This window comes from Falco biarmicus, chromosome 7 (genome assembly GCF_023638135.1).
Source record: "Falco biarmicus isolate bFalBia1 chromosome 7, bFalBia1.pri, whole genome shotgun sequence".
Lineage (NCBI taxonomy): Eukaryota > Metazoa > Chordata > Aves > Falconiformes > Falconidae > Falco > Falco biarmicus.
The window spans coordinates 42,460,163-42,482,715 of NC_079294.1; the positions used below are offsets into that span (position 1 = coordinate 42,460,163).

The following is a 22,553-nucleotide window of genomic DNA, read 5'->3' on the forward strand; positions in this document are numbered from 1 at the left end:
ACCTGTGAAAGTCCTCAGGTTCACCAGAACATGTGCAACCTTCAGGAGCAAGGCCCAATACACAAAGCAATGCTTTCTGCCTCTGACATTGCTTCTGCATCAGGACACTCACTAATCTAGCACGCCATCTGGAGAGCCTTAAAAATGAAAAAGGGGGATCCTGAATGAACCTTGGTACAACCTTCACTTTTAGGAGACATGAATGCAGAATTCAAATTAAAATGAAGTCTTTCTAAAAACTACATGACACAGAAATGAGTGATTCAGTCAACAAACTGCATGTGATTCATTAAAACCTAAAGCAAAACCAGAAAGCCAATTTAAAAAGAAATTATTCTACTCCGAAAGAGAAAGAAAAACAGGACGTGTGTTGAAGACAGTCTAATGAACTCACCCGCTAAAAAGCCTCAGAGATTCACAGTGTACTGGAGGAGTTAGATAACATCAGTCGCTCACGGTGTCCTTGGCTTTAAGAGGGCCACAGGGAAAAGGACTGAGCCTCTCCGGGCAGTATTTCACTGCCTTAAAGGCACTCTTTTCTCCTACCATCTCCTTGGCTCATTCTCCAGCACACCTTACAGGAGCAAATGCACCAGAGGTCCTATACAAACAATTGTCCTCTTCCCTGGCTGCTCCTGCCTCATTTCTTTAACACAGCTCATTTTGCTCGTGGTAGAAAACAGTAGTATATGACCATGTACTTTAAAAGCTGTGGTGAAAATCTTTCCTATACTGAGGCACAGGAGAATTTTAGCTGTGAATTAAGAAGCCAAAATTTCAGTTCTGTTTTTGCCTACACTGGCGCAGACCGTGTTGGTCCAGCAGTTAGGTGGAGGTGGTGTATTAGCTGATGCAAATGGAAGCAATGATGAGAAAAGTTTTTAAAAAAACAAAACCTTTAAAAATATTTCAGCTGAACACTTATTTTCTGTGACAACATATTTGGTAGCTTGATGTAGGTCCTCCTTCCTGAACTTTGACCATCAATAAGATGCACATTCTTTATACGGGTTTGAGGTTCCTAGAGGTCTGCCTTGGCTCCTCTCCTCAGGCCAAGCTCCATGGCTCAGGCTTGCAGAAATCCTCCTCCAGCTGTGTGAAATCTTAAAAGGCACTTAATGAATTAGACATTATTAATATCCTCTTCCAACATCAGAAGGCAGTAATTAACTCTTTGAAGACTCATCCCAAACACTGCTTTATAACTTTCAGTCCTCAGAGGCAACTATGTCATCTCATTGTGATTTTAAAGAATATCTTTCCAGATTAATTATTTTCCTTGTTTGGGAGAAAAGCTTCAAAGTCCTGGTTCTGCCTTGGAGTGTGCATTAGTGACGTTAGACATGCCATAAAGATTTTAGAGCATGAAACATGATATGCTGCAACACTTTGCAATAACAGATTAAAAGTCACCTCACCACCCTGGGCAGGAGAGGTGACTTCAGGTTGAAAAGCTAGCAGGCACGCTCACTTTATGGGCTCATAAATGCAGTGTGATGGCTGAGCTACCTAACACAAAAAAAAAGACAACAAAAATCCAGAGCTGATAATAGTATGCTGAGCAGATGCCTTAAATAGGTCATTCAACATGCCAGGCCTCTAAATGTTGTTTGGGAGTGAGAAAACATTATTTTCCCACTTCACTGAGACTTTCTCTACCCTGTCATGTGGAACTAACCTTTTGTGCTCAGTAGTATCATTAATTTATTAGCCTTTTGAGCATCTAAATTTTTTGCAGTTTATGGGCTACATCTAAGTGCTGGTTGAGGGACAGTGCAGCACAAACGTGTGTGTGTGTGCACCCACATAAATATATACATATTTTGAAGAGCAGACCTGAGGAAAGAATAATTCTGTCTATATATTTTTGACAGTGAGAACAGCCATTTTCTTGAGCACAGAACCGCAAGAAGTGTATTTGTGCTATAATTAAATGTCAAACCTTATGAGTGATGACTGTGTAGAAAAAGTGCTAAGTATATTTCTATTGAAATCAATTAAAGGAGACAATGATTTTCTTTCCGTTTAGATTACATGACTCCAGCACAAACTGCTGCAGTACAGTGCAGCCCTGTCAGCCCAGTCTCACTGCCTGAACAACTGCTTTCTGTTCGCCTGATGGAACTGTCCTGGACAGCACTGCTTTTCCTAAGAGATGAACTTACCATCAAACACTTCTGTGCCCAACAGGGAATCACGTACACTTGCAGCAGATACGAGGTTTGAAACAATCCCCTGAACAACTTTATGTAACAGGACTCAGCTTGTGTCCCTGGTGTTGAAAGCAGCATGATCTATTTCATGCCCAGGAACAGTACACAGAATTTCTGCAAAGCAGGTTTGGCTCAGCAGATCTTACTGCAATACTAGAAGTGAGACTCCTTGCAAAATAGTTCTTGAGTAAAACTGTAGGAGACATCGTAGGTAGAGTCCATCTGATGTACTCTCGGTATTTAAAAGCTGGCGATCATGGACTCTCTCAAAAGTCAACAGAAAGGGGATAGTTTTATCATCACAGACTGGGCACTGAAGAGGAGCCTGATGACTGCCTTCTGGAGGAACCAGAACCAGACTGGTGACTAGCTTGGACATTACCATCCAACTTTTAGTGAAATGAACTCCACCCTGCATGTACCACACTGACACAACCTTTCTTTGAGTCTCCATCCACTCTCATGGTATGCTCACACATGCGCCCAACCAACATTTCCCTTCCTTCTGCAAAATCTAACATTTCTTTTAGAAATGCTGTACCTTCTTGCTTTGAGTCACTGTCCCTGTGGCAAAGTCCCTGTACCTAGCACTGAGCTAGAGTACTGGGGACCTAAGCTCCACCAGTGCTTCTACCTGGGTGACTCCCTATGCCAGGGCCCTGCAAGGGAACCAATTTTCCTTAAAAAAGGTGCATGGGAGAGAAGAAAATACATGAAAACCCAGCCAGGAACCTATTCCCCATATACATCCCTGGACTACAGAGTTGAACTCCAGCACATTGCCCTGTCAGGAAATGATATGTACATGTTTTCGCTGTGTACAAACATGTCACGGCTAATGGGGGAGGGGAAGTCCCAGGGAGGGAGTTGTATGGACAGGCTCACAGGTTTTAAGAAGGAAAGAATACATTTTGGCACAATGTATGTGGCATTATCTTGTCCCATGAAATCACTGTCAGCAATGCATGAGCAGAATTGTCTTTGTGGGACTGTAGCTGGTGGCACATCACAGGTAGGCAAGATGGCAAGGGGGTGATGCTGAAGTCAAGGTTTGGAGGAAACCTTAACAACAGAGAAGTGATAAGCTAGAAACCCCAAACCAGTGTTCAAGCCCCAAAGCCCCTCTTCAGGTCTGAAGCAGAGTTAACAACTTTCAAGTCAGAGGTAAGCTAACGAACTGGAACCAAATCTGATTACAATCCAGCTCTTTCAGGCTCCAGCTCATACAGAGGGCGACTGTAATTCCACTGCATCTGCTTTTTGCGATGGGTATTTTGTGCCATACTTGGTATATTAATGAGCACAAGGGATGCACTAAAAAATAAACCTGCTTTGAAAGAAGCATTTATAACATGCTCCGGTGCCTAGAGAGAAATTAGACTCAAAAAAGTAAAATTCTAGTTGTGTTGAACTCCTGTTACTGCAGAGGCTGAAACTGTCTTGTGAAATAGTGAGGTAGCCTTGTGCATTATCGGGTGAGATGCCCAAGGTACAGCTGCAGAAAAATGTGTTTCAACAGCTACAGGATCACAGTTAATGCTCAGTAATCTATAAATCATTGTTATGAGATTTCTCTATGCAAATGAAATTTATATAGCCCTCATCAATCTTAAAAAAAACATCATAAAGATTAAAATTTGCAGCTGCAATGTGAATTAAAGAATCCCTTAACCTGTTTTCAAGGTACATCCTTATAGCTAATTAATTTTTAGATAGAGTGTTCTTTGAAAGGACTAATGGATAGTGAGCATTGCTGATTGATTATAAAATGAGCAGGAGGGCATAAGAAGTGAGCTGTGAATGTAAAACCGCTACCAAGCTTTATTAACCATGCCATATTAAAATTCTAAACCGTGCAAATGAGAGAAGCAGGTATTAATACAATACTTTTGCTGAGTACATTTTACTTATTTAACATCAATGAATTTCTCTTAGTTGGTCTATGCCATGCAGATCCACCTATCTGTCCTGTGACCTATATCTTAGCAGGTGAGAAACTAAACCTCACCTCTAAGAATCCAGAATCTGGATTCTATTAGACTCTAAGATACAACTTTATATGTTATACAATAGGGATGGGGGGGTGGGGGGGTGGGCAGTGATCCAAAACCCAGCAACTATGAAGAAAATGAAAAGAAATGTAATTCATATCTCACCCTGCTAGGACTACTCAGAACTGCAAATCTATGGGTAACTTTTATTGAGACACCATTAACAAACAGCAACTACATTTATTGAAAAGCCAGTTAATCTGCAATGACCTGAAAACATCAAGAGTAAATTGGGGGCTGTTAAACACTGCAAACAGTCTGCAAGAGCGTGCAATCTCTTGGTGAGAGAAAGGGGAAAATAAGAGCTGTCACCTTACCCGTTTCCTCAAATTGCAGGTGAGCGTGAGATTCCTTGAGAACGAGTTTGCAAAAGCAGTATAAAAGTCCAACACTTTAAGCAACGCCTCTCGTTTAATAATATGTAAATCGCAGTATGTCAGAGCCCGTACGTTGGCACATGCATGGGCCAGACTGGTTTCCTTCCAGAAGATATCACCAAACACATCACCTTTACCTGAAAAACAATGGGAAAAATTTGTTAAAAGGTAATCACAGCATCACAGAATGGTCAGGGTTGGAAGAGACCTCTGGAGATCACCCAGCCCAACCCCCTGCTAAAGCAGGGTCACCTACAGCAGGCTGCGCAGAGCCGCGTCCGGGGGGGTTGAATGTCTCCAGAGGAGACCCCACAGCCTCTCTGGGCAGCCTGTGCCAGTGCTCGGTCACCCTCAAGGTAAAGAAGTTCTTCCTCATATTCAGGTGGAACTTCTTGTGTTGCAGTTTGTGCCCGTTGGCCCTTGTCCTGTCGCTGGGCACCGCTGAAAGAGCCCGGCCCCGTCCTCTTGGCACCAGCCCTTCAGGTATTCGCATACAGCGCTAAGGTCCCCTCTCAGTCTTCTCTTCTCCAGGCCAAGCAGCCCCAGCTCTCTCGGCCTTTCCTCAGAAGGGAGATGCTCCAGTCCCCGCATCATCTTCACAGCCCTCTGCTGGAACCTCTCCAGTTCCCAGTCCCTCTTGAACTGGGGAGCTCAGAACTGGACACAGCACTCCAGTAATGCTTACGCAGTGGTCTTCAGCACACAAATGATGCTTCCAATTATTCTAGCATAAGCTCCCAACTGTGAAAGTCAACAGGGGTAAAAGTTTTAAACCTATCTGAGGAACTTTGGTACCCTTAGCAGTAGCCCCAGGTTTTTGAAGTATTTACAGTTTGCTCTGTGAAGTGTCACAAAGCATGAAAGGCAGACTGTAAAGGTCTCCTTGTAGCTGAAGATACAGGCAATGGATTTTTCAAAGGCTCCTGAATATAATAAGCACTTAACTAATGTTCAGGTGATGGAATATTTCTGAGGGTCTGTTCCTAAGTGACTTAGGAACCCTGCTCTTACCAAAACTCTATGATGTCTACATTCCTACACCGCCACAGCTTTGCAGTGGGGTGAACAGCCAGCTTCCAAGGCCCAAGGACCATATTCTAAAGGATGTTTAAACATTTCTAATCCAGTGTGTAGCAACTGAAAAACCCACCAAAAACCTCCCTGAGAATTTTCATCTCTGAATAACCAGCTCTATATCTTAAACACACCCAGAAGTCTAGTTCTAAGCCCAAACACATCTACTCAAGTAGAGGCCTATGTTTCAGTCTGTATTTAATTTTTTGCCGAGTAAGAAAGGCTTTGACACCTTGGACACCTGCATGTATAAATAATGTCAAAGAGCTGTGAAAATTACACCTGAAGGCTATTTCTACATTGGTAGGCAGTAGAACACCTGATGCTGAGGACCTGCACATTCTGAGGACTAGAACTAGCTGTAGTCCCGTCCCACAGACAGAAGAACTCCAAGGGGTGGAAGTGCATGGGATGTGCTCCAATGTATCCCAGCTTCCTTTCTTCTGCAAGGAATCCACATCCCCTGACAGCTGTGCTAGATACCAAAGCAGAACAAGTCGGATGATTCAAAATCACACTCCTGACCCAGCCAAAACACCAGCACGGGTGCAGACTGGAGATACGCTTTCAGGTTTGGACCCTATGGTTGCTCTGAGAAGAAGTAGGGGCAGCAAAAGAAAGCACCCTGAAGCATCGAAAAGTTGCCTCTTGCTTCCTGGCTGCTTACCAGCCATGGGCTGGGCAAGAGGCATGGTGGGTGGTTTGAGGCTGACACCTCAAATCCTGAAGCAGAAACCATGGTAAAAAGGGTAATTTTAATTTCAGACCCCAATGATATCCAGTTCTTTATTTTAGCAGTTATTAAAAGAAAACTAAAATCAGTCAGTAGTGGTATTGCTATTGATTTCAGGTACCTCAAGCAGCCCCTTGGGGAAGGTTAGTGATTTTATAGTTTTGGGATAAAAAAGGTAATCCATTTTAATATTCCCTCTTTTAAGAACTTGTAACGTTTCACTCAACTCTATTTTGGGAACACAGACCAGAGAAATAATTTATCCAACCTTATTATTTGGGGTCAGAGGCTCTATTTCTCTATTTCCATTTGTTCTTTAGGTATTGTATCCAGTAAAACTTATCTAACATTTTTCATGCAGAGTAAAATAAAATGTGCAAGTCCTTATCTTCATTTCTTTGTTTTTATTTTCTAACAAAAGTCTACAGAGCAGAATCATACCTTAGAAAGGTTATAACTGCATTCTCATTTAACCGCTTTTAATTCTACATATTTTGATGTAATTAAAATTAACTACAATGCAAAATATAGCTGCTATAATTTCTAAAATGAGTTCTTTAAAATGCTCTCCTTATCACAGAGCACCTCCTAATAACATATCATTTATCCAATATACTGTTTTGAAATTACCCTCTGCAGTTAATTGTCCTTGTCTATACGCAAAGTTCAAAACGTGGTTTACAGACATACTCATCACAATTAAATAATTTATAGGAAATAGACCATTTCTGAAATGCACAAAATTGCTTAATGGATTTGCTCGCTGAGACAGACACAGGATAGACTTGAGTCCTGCTTTCAGTGGCTGTGGAGTGCAGTTAAAGAGTCAGAATTCAATAATAGGGACTATTATGATTTTCCCACTGAAATGTGAGCAAAATACTCATTTTCTTTCCAAATGTAAGGTTATACATAGTAAATTTAAGCCAAGAGGTTGAAAGCAGTGGATTCCCACAATGAAACGCTGCATGCTGGGGTGTTACAGAGTGTGTACCCAAAGCACAGACAGATGAAATCACCATTCATAAACCTGAGAAGATTGCATTGTCTTCAGTTCCGTGAGGAACTGCACTTGGTCCCTCAGGAAGGTTGGGACATGACGAACTGCACCTATTCACTCCTCCATAAGCCATCAGTCACTGGATTTGAATGGTGAAGCTGTAAACTCCTACTACATTGTGGTTTATTCTCATCAGAAAGTATAAAATCTTGGAAGCGTTTAAGGGTTCTTGAATTTGACATTTCCCCCACACATTTTTTAGTCTCCTTTGCTTGTTATAAATGTGCTAAGGAATGTACTGAATGAAAACAAACCCAACCAGATTCATCAAAACAACATGTCTTTTCTCATAAACCCAGAGATTAATGTACTATACTTCATCCCTATTAACTCTAGCTCACTGAGTAAAACGCGGTAATTATTCATTCAAGTTTAATTTTACACAATGCAACTAAATGAAAAAAAAACCCCAAAACCCACCAACTTTCAGAGTTGCAACAGAAAATTTAACTGGTAGGTCTGAAACACCAGCTACTTGGAGGCAGGGATGCGCTGTACACTTGCATGATGTGCATGCCTCCAGGGAAAGCCCGGGGCTGAGCTGGGAATCCAGAGGTGCCTGGGGCTGATGCAGCCTGCAGACTTTTCAAAGCCTCTCCCTCGAGATTCCTTGAGGCCCCAGGATGTTACCTCCCAAATCTGCACTGCTGAGCCCTGAGCAGTCTTAATACTCCTCCTGAGTAGAGGTGAAGCTCTGGGAAGTCCTTGCTCTCACAGTGCTCAAAGCGCCACTGAAAAAAGGAACGCCATGAATTAAGAGTGGGACCCACTCACATACATTTTACACTTGGTATGGGGAAAGGGAAGAGGAGAGTCAGGATTTGGATACTGCTGGATTAAAGCTGGCAGGAATATAAGTGTAAGGATTTGGGGACTGAAAGAACCATGGAAGCCAGGAGGACATGTGCAGGGTGTTGGTGACAGGTATAATTTTTGCTGAAATAGCTACACTGGTAGGAATCTAAAAATTTGCTGGGGTATTATGTACGTATGCCTGTACATAAAATATATGTATATATTCACACATATCTGTATATATATTTATAGACAATCATATGGTATGTAACTATATAATATATAATGAAATTTCTATACACTATTCTATTTTTTATGTTATGATAACTCTCCCATACAGAAGAGGGGGGCAGGGGCAGATGTTCTCTGCAGCCTTGCAGCAAGGACTGACTTGCCATTTGCCAGCAGCTCACACCTGGACCTTTCAGGCAGAAAAAAAAAAAAAAAATATCTTAAGGGCCTTATGAAACTCCACAGGAGCTTGCAAAGGGAGTGAAAAAGTCCTTGGACTCAGGGAGAAAAGACATCTCAGGGAGAAATAGCATCTCAGAAGCCATATATACCTATGTAAAGGCAAAATTTATCCTTCTCTAGATGGGGACAAAAACAAAACTTAGCTAAGAAATATCATAGCAGACATGAGAATTTGATGAGGCCTTTGGAAGAAAGCTTGGGCTGGCAGTGGAAGAATAAATTCTTGGTGGAAAACAGCACTGAGGAAAAACACATAAAAGGGACCAAGACTTCTTAAGGTGATAAGGTGTTTTTCTGTGCTGTGCAGTCTCAGCTAATCGGCCAACTACCCTTCCTCCCATTTTAAAACATCTTCAAAGTCCCATCAGTCACACTAGCAAAAGCCAGACACGATGAATAATGTAGGCTTTCCGTTATGATATGCTCAAATCTTCTGTTGCTTATGAAAAACAAAGTCTGATGTTGTTGCAGAATCAGATAAACTGTATCATACAGAGAAAAGGTTCATCTAATCAGCTCGGGTACTGATAGCCATGAATTGATGGCAGCATGCACAGAAGTGGAGGTCAGTGACCAAATAATCAAGCCCCTGCACCCATAACTACATATACTGGTACGTATACTTGTACAAGTACACCTGCCTATGTCTATACATCTATGGTGAAACCTCTGGCTGCAGAATAGACATATCTCAAATGGATGTAAAAATCCAATAAGCAAGGAGGGAATCAGCTTCTGCTACCCAGAGCAGCACACAGCTCTGTGACGGTTCAGCCAGTAGGGAAGCTCTGCAGCTGCTTCCCATGGCACATGGGGGCTGGCTGTGTAAGTTTACAAAATGATGGGATGTATTCATGAAATAAAATCCATCTGTGGCTACTAAACACAAAAGATTTCCGTCTGGGTGAGGAAGACCTTGAAACACAATTCAGTGGAGGCTCGGAGAATATTCTGGGGAAGTATCACTGTTTGCTTACTTCACCTGCCTACTCTTTGCCACACATCAGCTGTTGGCCTTTTTTGGAGACAGGGTTGGCTGTATGTCTGGACTTAGCTGATACAGCTGTTTATACCCGAAGAGGGGATCTTGAGAAGATGGGGGTGATGTAGTGGTGCAAATTCATCAGCTGCCTCCTGCCGTTTGGGCTGTCATTGCCTCCTGTAAGCACAGCCTACAATGTGCAGAGACGACTACTGCCCTGTCAGAGAGGTCTCCTTGCCTCTGTGAACGTTTTAGCCAAAACTTCAGCCTTTTCTGGGGCATCTATAAGGGTCAGAACTCCCTTGAAAATCAGATCAGAGCTGAGCACTGACCAGTCAGAAATCTAGCTCTACAGGACTGCACATTAAACTGTGCAAGGGCAGAATGATGAACAGCATTCCTAGCATTTGAAAGATGGTCAAAATAGTCAGTAAAGAAACAGTAACAAGAGACTGTGCCAAAGATCTAAGTCCACACTGGCAAAGGTACTTTGCATTATTTAACTCAATGCAAACTTCCCCATATCCTCACAGAAACACAGAAGAAATTTACCTTTCATACAGCATTCAGGACTGCTGCAAGAAGAGCAAAAGGTCTGTATAGATACTCTCCCCTCATCTCTCTCATTTTTAGTGCAAGTCTAGTATTTCATTTTTTTCTGGAAGCCCCAGCTCCTGGAGACAGGATATTTCCATTTTGATTTTATACAGAAATAAGTTTCTATCCTTCCTGACTGAGGAAATAAACTTGAAAGCATGACCATTCCCACCAACTTCAAAACTCATAAGACAAACCAGACTGCCTAAAAGCATTAGTCTGATTTTATAGAAATATATCACATTATTTTAAAATAATTTTCCTTTTCTTGCACTGCCAAGAGTTTTGAGTTCTCGGGTTTGGCACTGAAGCGTGCAGGTCTAATTCAGAAACACTTCAATTCAGCGAAAGGAATCTTTCCGACATTGGAGGCTGCAAGAGCACATCTGTAACACACCAGCTAGCACTAAATTAAGATTGATACTTCTTATTAAAGTTAACTATCATGCAGACAGAGACAAAAATATTTTAAATTTATAAAATAATGTGAAAAATTGAACGTTCCCTTCAGTGAGAACTAATAACACTTTTGAACAAGCATCAGTAGGACTAAATCTTACATGGTACTATGTATGCCAACCCAGATCTGCAATACATGACTTACTCCAAGGCACGTGCTTCATACAGTGCATCACACACGTGCCTGGCTGTGTAACACCAAGGAAATTCAAAGTTGATGCAATTTTCCCTTCCTTTCCCAAATTATTAATGCCAAACAGACGAGAGCTATGGAGTGCCTGGATGGATCTCCTGCTCACCTAAATGGGAGCTGCTACACTTGACTTTTCCTCTGGGTGATTTGGTAGATCACTTAATCTACTGACCTCCAAACAGACATACGATTAAGAGCAGAAAGACTCACCCCTATTTTCAGCTGCCATACCAAATTAAAGATAACATGTCACTTGTGCTCTTGCTTTCCTTAACTCTGATACTGCGTAATAACTTCTTCCCAGACCAAACATTGGAAATAATTCATGAATCAGACCTGCAATAAGTGAAACTCTGGCTTGCCTAAAAAAAATAAATCCAATAAATGACAAGTTGCTCTGGGACTATATGCAGAACATGCTGAGAATTAACATGTAACACATGAAGGCAAATAACTTAATTGAATACATACGGGATCAGGACCCTAAGTGTGGCTGAAACATGAGCTATCAAATCGATATTTATTCTGGCTTAACTATCAAAATTGAATCCATTCAGCAGCAGCCCCCAATAGGATTTTACTACTCAATATATTTTTATTGCTATGCAGTTCGAGCAGGATTTTTGATCAATTCCTACAATCGACATCTAAACGTGGTGTGTCATTATTTTTCTGCTGGCAAAAATGACTTCTTTAAACCTTGTTAATCAATCTGCCTGGTTTAAGTTGCCATACAACTTATACAGTCAGCTGTGCAAATAGTGGGAGTTGGAAAGCAGCTTCCAGAGACACTTTGTTGGCATTGCCACTTACGTGAAACTCCTCGCCAGGAGCAAATTCAGGTTAATTGCAGCTGGGTGAATTGTTAGGTGTCCTCTGCTAGCAGATGTCTTGTTTCATTAGCCTGGGGGACTTCAAACCCCCGGTCCTTCCTGAGCCTTCTCTGCTGATAACACCTCCCTATGCAGAGCAGTGGCAGTTAAATTGTTTACTCCTGCTTGAGATGGTGGAAAATTACTGACGTGCCTTCTCAGGGTCACCTCGCTTGCTAGGAAAGTTTTGATAATTGGAGACATGACTGCCTGCCCTTCTCTATTATCCTGGCAACTGCAGATGAGTTATGTTAGAACGACTGGGTCTTGTTTTCTCCAGCAAAGCAGCACCCCATCACACCAGCTCTGCATGTGGTGCATTCTCTGCTAGAGAAGCAGCAACTACTTGCAAAAAATGGGAGACTGTCCTCAAGAAATGGAGACAACTAATGAGGGGAACGTAATGGGGCACCTAGGTATCTTCATTAATAAGTTCTATAAACTGTGGTTCTACAATTGGATTCATTCTCTTACCGTACCGATTTCTATAATGCTGATTACTGCAGCAGTTGGGGTTGGGCATTTAATTACACACAAATGAGAACAAAACAAACCAGGTGAGAACAAAATGTCACAGTGATGCAAGTTTCCCTGTCAATCACTGGGTTTCACCTGCTTTCAAGCACAAGAAATGCCAGAGCTGGGGCCACTGATCCAGGAAAAATGCCTCTGAACTAAAGAATGGTTGCCCCCACCGTGAGGTGTGCAGGAAGCACCTGGATGGGATGCCAAGTCCCTCGAGGACACCCTTTCGGCAGGCAGGGAGGCTGGATGTGCCAACTCACCATGGCTGTGAGGCAAGGGAATGTGATAAGGGAAGATGGAGAAGGGAAAAAAGCAGCAACATAGCAGAGTGATTCATGCTGGGACTCAAGGAAGGATGAAGCCCTGCACTTTGGACAGACACATGAATGTAAGAGATGGATGATGCCTGTTCTTCTGTTTTGGTGTCCCTACGTGATTCACTTTTCTAGGATATTCCACGTTTAAGAATACATCAAAACTTCCATCTGTGGGTGAGTATAGTCAAAAAAAAAAAAAAGAGGACACATTCTCTCTCTTTCTCCAAGCAAAGCAAATAACACTACCATATTAAATAACACTACACTTTAAAACAGTAACCGCTAAGTACCAGTTCCAAAGCAAACTTAGGAAAAACTTAGGACAGCATGTCCTGCCATGCTCCTGCTCCCACAGAGAAAATTAATGAGGATAGGTTTCCAAAGGATACTTATCGCATTGCCACTCTAGGCTACTGCTGGGGGACAGAGAAGATGGACGGACTGGTAGTACAAGTCCGTAAGCGGAATTTCCCTGGGAACCCAGTGTGACAGCAGAAGCTTGGAATACTCAAAGCAGGCTACTGAGGTTTTCACATTTGGCAGAGGTTTTTAAATGTTGTCTCCCCCTTAGGCAGATTCCCGTCCCTTGTGCTTGAACTTCTCAAGGCAGAACAGATTGATAAAAATTATATTCTTCACCATCTGATCTGCAGTCACTCTTTCAGGTACCACAGCTGCCACTATAAATGTCTCTGCAACTACATCTGGGAGAGGTTTTCTTCCATAAGTGAATTTTTAGACTACGACATCTCATAGTTACTCAGTTCACAATTCTGTTAAACAATCTGTCACAGTATGAAAAAACTCTTCAGTGTACTCTATGACTAGAGGAAGCAGTTTATCTTGATTTAAGTTACATTTACACATTCTGCCAATCCCTGTAGTACACAATGAACATAGCTCTGAGTCATGGGATCGCCTGTCAGCAGCCACGGCAGAATCGAAGGCACTTTCAGTAATTAAAGGTAATTTACTTTAACTAGATATGGTTAAAAGTCTCTCCAGCCAAATGGAGAATAACATATCTACAAGGTAGAAACAAAAAGATCTTACTGTCATTCCAAAAACAATATTAATTAGTAAATACAATGAAGTTTTGCATGTAATCCATTTAGTGATGGCTTCTAGTTCAGTAAATTACACATTTATTGCTTAGTTTCACTGTAATACCCAGAAAACCATTTATTTGTTTAAATGCTGCTGCTTTTAAAGCTTTTATTTTTTAAATAGCTGTAAGCAAGTATAAGATATCGTCACTGAGATTAATAATAAGAATGAAATGGTCCAGTGAGCTGAAATACAAGGAATATTTTACTATGGGAACTGCAGATTTAGGAGCTTTCACCATAATGACTTCACACCTGAATATGGAAACAGATTCATTCTTACATTAAATCTCTCTTTTAAAAACCTTAGTATATACTGGAATACAGAAAGCTACAAGAGGTATTTTGAAAGAGCATGGATGTGCATTTTCCTGAGTTTATACTCTCCAAACCTGGGTTATGCCCTCAGGGAGCCATCCCCATGTAGTCCCATCCACACACCTGCACACTACCCAGTCCCACCCCAGTGCAGGACACACGCACACAGGCTTGTACAGTAACACATCAGGAGTCTCCCTCAGCTACACACTTTTCCTCGTTTCTCCTCTCCTCCCCCTTGCTGCCAGCTAGGAAGGAGCTGAAGCCTTGATTCATGACCAGTATTGACTCCCCATGTCTGTCCTCTTCCCACAAGCCAGTGCAACTCCCAAGCGTAACCTTCATGTCCCTGTGATCATCCCCAGGAGATACGTGGAGCCTGCTGGAGCCACCCTTACAGGGAAGAAGCGGCACAGAGCCTCAGTGGGGTGTGACAGGTCCCCTAGGGCAAGGCCACCCACTGGGTTTACCCTAAGGGAGCCACAGATCCAGGTTAAGGGAAGGCAAATGGCCAATATTCAACAGGAGACAAGTTCTACAATAAACGGGTCTATTTTAAACAGGCAAGACAGACTCTGGATGGTTTTCATGCAGAACCACCTGTTCTTTCTCTACGATGTTTTGCCTCTGAGGATGATTCCTGCCTCAACACCTGTACTGACCGCTCATTCCCACCATCTGCTATACCCTTCCTAACCCCATATGAGTTACTGAGGACTCTGCATTAGGCTCTTTCCCACCCACTGCTGGCAAACCAGACATTACTGTGAGGTAATGGGGTGATTAACTGGAGCTCCCCCATTACTCAGACTTCTCATGACTGTTGCAGAATAGATGGTGCATCCCTATCTCTGCATAGTCAGATCAGACTATTTTCTGTAAAGCCAGTTCACCACAAGCAACAGTTTTGCTTCCTTGTAGAGACTGTTTGCGGGTGTTATTCTGGGCTAGAATACAGACAAATGAAAATCTCTGTGTGAAGGTTAATATGGAAATCCTCCTGAGAGACTAATACAAAACAATGTGCATTTCCTCTGCCAGGCTGTTTGAGATGTCAAGCACACAGATGCCATTCTCTTCTGCTCAGAGACACTGTAACTGTGACCAGTGAGCCATACTGGGCAGAAAGAGCATTCCCAATGGCATAAAAGATGAACGGTTTGCTTCTAGGGTAGTATCCCTGGAGACAAAACATCTCCATCTTATGACAACCACTAGCATCCTGTAGTCCCAGCTGACAGCAGGCAAGACTAGTTAACATTCAAAGCTAAACAGAAGGTAAATACATCCAAACCACCAGCATTTCAATAGAGATCACAGTACCTAAAATAGCCACCACCTCGTCGTCCTGGATGACTTCTAGGGATCCCGAGACCACAAAGCAAAGAGCATCAACGCTTTCCCCAGCATGATAGATGAGGTCCCCCGGGGCGCAATGGATCGTCTGAAACTCCACAGCCAGGGCTCGCAGGCAGCCGTCACTAGCCAGCCGGAAGGCAGGGTGTTCATTAAAAACTTTCCGGTTTAGATGCACACAAATATCTGCTCTCATGTCCTTTGGGCAAATTGAGAGAACCTGAATAAAAGAAAGATGAAAAATAATCAGCTGGGAATATGACACCAGGCCAGCGCGCACTTTATGAAATAACTTAATGGATGGACGTTAAGATCTGCTTGGGTGGATCTTAAAATCCACCCATCCAGTTATTTCATAAAGCTTCTGGTGGGAATTTTATCTTGAATTGGGGTAGTCTTTCTCTACCCATCTACTGCTTTCACTGCAGCTGAAAGGGTCATGTGGAAGAAGGGACTATTCTGTAACACTGTTCTCATTCCTAGCAGTTTTCACACTTTTTTTCCATAATTGCAGGTGGCACTACTATGTCCTGTTTGTGGATATCCCTCCAGACTTGTTGCCCAGACTATCCGCCCGCTGCTACGCTCAATCCCTGCAGGAGCACAGAACGGACGCTCAGAGCTGAAGGAGCTTGAAGACATGCAAAGACGGACCAATAGAAAATTTCACAATAGAAAACACATTTTGCTCACATCGAGAAAACCTAGTCTTCAAAAGTCTTTACGTAGATGACCACTTACCGACACGTATCCAAACACACCAAGGGTTTACTCTCAGTGCCGTACAGACATACAATAAGTAACCTGCCCTGGAGGGCTTACAGACTAGAAAATCCAAAGATCTTGAGATCAGAGCAAAAAGAAAGTAATACATGAAACCTTTACGAAATGTGAAGTAAAGGTGAGTGAAAAACTGCGCTGTGAAAATGAAGATGTCTTCACAGTGGATCAATTAAATAAGATCTTCAATTAATTTCTTACCTTAAATAGCTTTCCCTATTGAAACAGTAACACAAATACACCTGAAGAAAGAAAGTGAAAACCTGTGGGTCTTCTTAGGTTTGTAAACCATGTGTTTAATATTTGCACATCCTCCCAGACACACTAATGTCCTTAGAACCCTAAAATGCATGGTAGCTAATTGCACTGAGAAACATGTAAAACCTTTTAAACTTTTCCTATAATAAATAACAGAAAAGGGCGTGAGATTAAGAGCACTCTGGAAGTCTCATACAAAGAAGGCTGCAGATCAATAGTACTGATTAATTTCTTACTGTACAGAATTAATCTGGCAGCTGGCTCTGCAGGCAGTGTGAGAGACAGGGACATGGGGTCAATGTGTTGACTGTTGAATATTAGCAAACGGGGGAGACTCTGGTAACCCTACCTAAGCTTTGAGGCAAACGGTCATATTAATATTGAAGTGAAGCCACGACTTTCATTTCTGTTTAATGCAGAAGAGGTATAAAACATATTACTGTTCAGTATTACTAAAGGCCCTAAAGCGTAGAATGGGAAAATAATCAACAATTTCTAATTTAATAATAACATTTATTCCATTTCTTGTATCAATAGATCAGAGCTCCTTTGCAGTCAAAGATATAATGAATGCAAAAAGGTGAAGTAGAAGTTATTCTCCTATCCTCAGTACTATGACAACCTGAGGCTAGAAGGGGCTACTGCAGCCAGCTGCACTAACCTCCTGCACTTATAATTTTCATATCAAACCCAGAATACTTGGTGAAATTATAGCCTTGATTTAATGTTTCCAAATGATACAGGGTAGTCATTCTAATCAACAGCTACTCTCTCTTTTAAAACACGTGCTGTTTCTGAACTGATTTTTTAAAAAAAATGTCAGCCAAGAGCCAGAGGATCTCATGTTGCTCAGATAAAAGATCTGCAATCATTGGAAAAATCTTCCACATGTAGGTGTTTATAGAATACGACCAGGTCATCTCTCAATCTCATCTTGAATAAACAAGAGAGATGATGCTTCTTGTGCCTAACACTACGAAGCACAGTATCTCTTTGGCAGCTTTCCCATAGCATGAGATTTTCTCACTTGCTACAACCTTCCCAGATCTACCAGATAATTACTTTTTATGTCATTTAATACAGAATAAGTCAGTTTGGCTTAATGCTATCTTTCTGTAACAAAATGTTGTACAGAACACATTAAAATACCCTGCATAAGGTTGTTTTATCATAAAAATTAGTATTAAACACATTTGACAAGACACATTCTCCATAAACCATCATTTGCTTTAGTAATGTCTTGTCTGAATCACTGTTGACCACATCCCATATCACATTTCCATAATTTTATTAGGGGCAACTGCCAATTTTACAAACTGATACTTACCTGAGTCATTCCATTTGCCATTAGAAATATAGACACCCCTTAGTTTTTCCGGTAAAAAACAAAAATTATTTTTGAGTGATTGTTTCAACTCAGCCCTACTTCTGGATCAAACAGAAAGCTTGTCTTTGTTATAATAAAATAGAAACATGCCATCTTTCTTCTTCTCAATAGTAATTTTATGGAAAATCCTGCCTTCTTTCCTATCATGATTGATGACTTTTAACATTTTTATCTACTCTTGGGCCTAAATCATGGTTAAAAGTTTTTTAGATCCCTTTAATACTATCAGTAATGCAAGTGCTTTTGACTTAACAAGGCCATGAGCGATGAATCCTCAAACACTGCTCTTAAGAAAAATGTGTGTATTCATACATGACTGATTTCCAAATTTTATCTTTTAAGCTTCCAAACTGCGGGAAAAATGGGTTAAACTATTTCAGAGATTGTTACTGTAGATTCGGAGATGTTCCGGGACCCTTTGTTTTTTGGAGTGTAAATCAGTTGTGTCCCTCAAGAATAAACGCCACTTGGATGCAAAGCAGTATACTGTTTCCTCACAAATACAGAGTTAAATACAGAGTATTAAAAGTGAGCACTCAATGCATTACTCTTTGTACAGACACAACAAACATATCTATCATCACACACTGTTAATATGGAGAGACAGAAAAAATTACATTGCACAGAAAAAGCCAGTCTTAGAAAGCATAATTCAGGAATTTTCTGATGTCATGATAAAGTGATTCTCCTAACGACACATTACTGTATGGAGATATATGGAGATATCCCTTATCAACTAGTACAGCAGTAAAGGAGTAACGCTCCAAGAGTTAGCCAGGAGAAAATATTCTTTATTTCAATTTTCTTGTCTGCTACACTGCAAGCACTAAGAACAGAAAACGAAACAGATGACAACTAAAAGAAATACTTGATATTAAAAGATTTGTCAAAGGAGCTTTGACTGATAAAGATAAATGTAGATGCACGTCGGGGAAAAAAGAGCAAAGACAGACAATCTTAATTTTCAGCTATGTGTTTACTGTATGCTCCAAGCACAGGACTTCATAAACTCCAACCTGACTTTGCAGCACTTCTTTTTGCGTTTACAAATACCAACATCATGAATTCAGAAGGAGTCTCACAGATGCCACCAGCTACTCTATTAGTTGCACTGTAGAAAGGTGTTGTTGGTGACACAGATTACAGTATGTAGTAATTTTCCTGCTTCCATAAAAGACACAATGTGATATAGGATCACACAGAAGCATTTGGAAGCTAATGATAAATAGTCCAAAGATCCTAAGAGCAGAAAATGAGTACTTCAAATTCAGATATTCTTCTGAAAACAATCCCTTATTGGTAATACAAGACTTCAACATTCTTACTGTGAAATGCTCTTACTGAGATCTCAGCATTTTTAAGGCAGCATGCAACTAAAAAGATACAAACTAGTAGCAACATGGTTGTATGTGAGTCCATATGTTGTACAAATGCACACACATGGGTGTAGAAGAGAAATTTAATTTAAGGTAAAGGATATCCTGTAACACTCAATCTGCTGTTTCCCTGTTAAGGAAATGCCTCCAACACCTCTTGTTATTAGAACCAAAGTTCAGCTGGGACATTTGTTCTAGCCTGTGTATTCTTTCAGCAGCATATCAAAACCACCAAGACAAATTTCTGAAGAGGAAATTTCCTTAGAGACTCAAGACCTTTCTCAGTGAAACCTGCAGTTTATAAGCAAGACAGGATATTAAGGCTGCTGACTGCAATGCTTTACTATCTGATGGGTTTGGAGCACACTACTTGGAGCACGCAGTCTGCAGGGACCAGGTGCTTCTACCGCTACAGAAGTTGCTCCGTAATAAATCTGTAGCCACAGACTTCGCAGTCAGCTTTCCCATATGCATCCAAGCAACATGAAAGAGCAGAACCTGCTATGCTTCAATGCAAAATCAGAGGAGAAAGACAAATTCTACCCAGAGGAAAATCTTCACTGGCTGTATAAGCTGTGTTTCTACCAGCAAAGGAGCAAGGCTCCATGCCACACATGAACAGTATCCATGTATCCACAAAGACCTGAACCACTACAAAGCTGAGAGAGAAAGTAAAGCACAGAATAACATTTATCGCTTCCCTTCTCTGCACAGAAAATTAAACCTCCTCAAAGTCAGTATAAGCCAACTGCTGAGCTCTGCCATCATCACCTGGCACCCAGCTGAGACAAACCCCAACACAACGACACCCAATGCAGAGATTCAGCGCCGCTGTCATCTCTAGAGTACCCTATAGCATATGTAAAGTGCTGGTGGTGAGTGAAAAGCTTGCGGTTGCTGCTAGAGATTCAGAAAGGCAGTAACCAGCTCTGAATGACTCATGGGGAACTGGCACAAAGCATCTCACTCTCTTTTCAGCTCAACATCTCTAATAGGGGGAATAAAGTTCCCAGGGAGGTTCCATCTGATAATTTTTTCCTCTCCCATCCATTTCCTTGGCATGCTCATGCAGTTTAAGATAAGCCCCTCAAACAGCTCGAAGAACTCTACAGAGAGCAGAGATTATAAAGAACTCAAAGAAAAGCAAATGAATCAAAACAAAACCTGAACAGATCAAGAGTGTGTCCAAAAAATATCTTTTAGGATGGGATTGGGTATTTAATAAATAATAAAAAAAAATATCTCAACTGGAAAACACTACTGGATGGCTTAGCAAATATTACAGAATCTGTTAAGACTTGTTAACAAAAAGGGCAGAGGCCAGTGAATCATGAACATTCTGTCTGCAATTCCCTTTCAGCATGCAGGCTTCTCACTTTCTCGGGGTTGTAGCTAGGGGATATATTGACTGATACACAAGGAGAGAGCTCAGACAGTCTTAGTGATGGAATAACAAGGACTATTTCCTAAATGAAAACCTGTAACAAATATTGGAGATACTAAAAAGTATAAGCTTTGACAATAAACAAAATAAACTCCTCCAACTTCTAACCAGTTATAAACCACAGATAACTCGCTCTATTTTGTGGAGAAAGGCCACTCTGGATTTTCAGACATGTTCAGCAGTCATAATCAAGGTCAGTTCTTTCAAAAAAACCACAACACCCTCCAGGCATCTGACGAAGTTATTTAGATTTTTAGAAGGATTTGGCTCATTTGAGTGTTGAATTCTTTTGCAGACCTGGCTGAAAGTGTTACATCTGGCACTGGACGGAGGCCAAAGAGACAAAGGTAAAAACCCAACTTATTGGCAAATCACAGAGCGTTTTCCTGTAATAATCAGGTAATTTTCTAAGTAACTCAAAGATGATGTATGGAACTGAGCAGTTATTAACCCTCCATGCATTAGGGTAATCTTTAATATATCACTGAGTATCTTGGCACTAAGAATTGAATTTCAGCAGCAATGGTGTGCTCTGCTTTAATTGCACTAAAATCCAAGGTCACTTGGATTTACACACTCAGAAATTAAGATCTGAAAATCAAGTCTAATAGGCTGAGTTTGGCTCATTTTATTATTAACAATACGTGAGCTGAACCAGCGATCAAAATGATTAGATCTAGTGGTATAGTAACAAAAATAACTTTTTAAACTGAGTAACAAGTGTTAGAGCCATTCAAAAATCCCTAGAAATTGCCTCTAGATTACATTAAATTCAGCATTGTCAAGACAGGCAGAATCTGGCTAAGGGTCTGAAAACCAGGGGAAGATGAGCGGCATCACCATGTGTTTTAAGGAATCAAGTAGTTCCCCAGCATGGGGCCTGCTGGTTTGTCTAACGCACTGAAAAGTGTGGCACACTAGTAAGATTGAACGATGACTCAAAGGAGCAGATCCCACGTTGGCTAATGGTTGTACAGTTGAAGGTTTTATTGTTTTCAGTTTTGCTATCATAACTATCCCAAGCACGACCATTACATGACCTTCCTATGGGACAAAGGACAGCAGACTACAGGGAATTCTATCATTAAAAATCAACTTTTTAGATAAAAGAAAAATAAACATCAGAAAGAATATGGCATACATCAAAGAATCTCTCAAGTCAACATTTTTTGGAGCGACAACTTCTGGCACAAAGGTCACCCTTGGAAGAATGAAGTCGATCAATGCTTTTGTGCTTCTTCTGGAGGTGTCTTTATTTTCTAACATGCAGCATTACGTAAAGACATTCAAGGGTGAAAGCATTAAGAAAACAGATCTGGAGAAGACCTTTCCCTAGATGTGGTCTTTGGAACTGACAGCCCCTCTGTCAGCTCCATCCCCTTGGTGGCAGCGTGCAGGAAAATGCCCGACCCATCCACTCGGGTACTTACTATTCCCCCAGGAAATAAGCTCATGAGCTGCTCCGTAGCCCTGGCATCTCCTCAAGCATGACAGGTTCATAGTTTAATCCATATCAATCCCAAGATGAACATATCCAAGAGGCAGAGATAATTGTGGATAATCTTTCCTGGCTCTAGACAGTGCATACAGCAGGTAAATAATCCATACCATCCATAAAGGTGAAACAGAAAGCCCCACTGGTGCACAGGCCTCGCTCTTGGACCCATGTGAAGGGCAGTGAGACCCTGACCGTATCTCCTGCATCCCACTCTCCAAAGAACCGTGGATTGCAACTGTACCTGGTCCTAGCTCAGCTCTGTGAGGTGAGGGAAGACTTCTTGTTCACCTCGTCCCGATCTGCAAGGA

At 41.4% G+C, this 22,553-nt stretch overlaps 1 protein-coding gene across 1 annotated transcript in view; it reads right to left on the reverse strand.

Moving 5' to 3' along the window:
* KCNH5 (potassium voltage-gated channel subfamily H member 5) overlaps nt 1–22,553 on the reverse strand; it is a 160,209-nt gene that overhangs the window by 25,140 nt on the left and 112,516 nt on the right. The window contains exons 9-10 of the mRNA XM_056347502.1: nt 15,470–15,722; nt 4,582–4,778 (exon numbers count right to left, since the gene is read on the reverse strand). Coding sequence (XP_056203477.1) covers nt 4,582–4,778; nt 15,470–15,722 — 450 coding nt within the window. The remainder of the gene's footprint in view (nt 1–4,581; nt 4,779–15,469; nt 15,723–22,553) is intronic.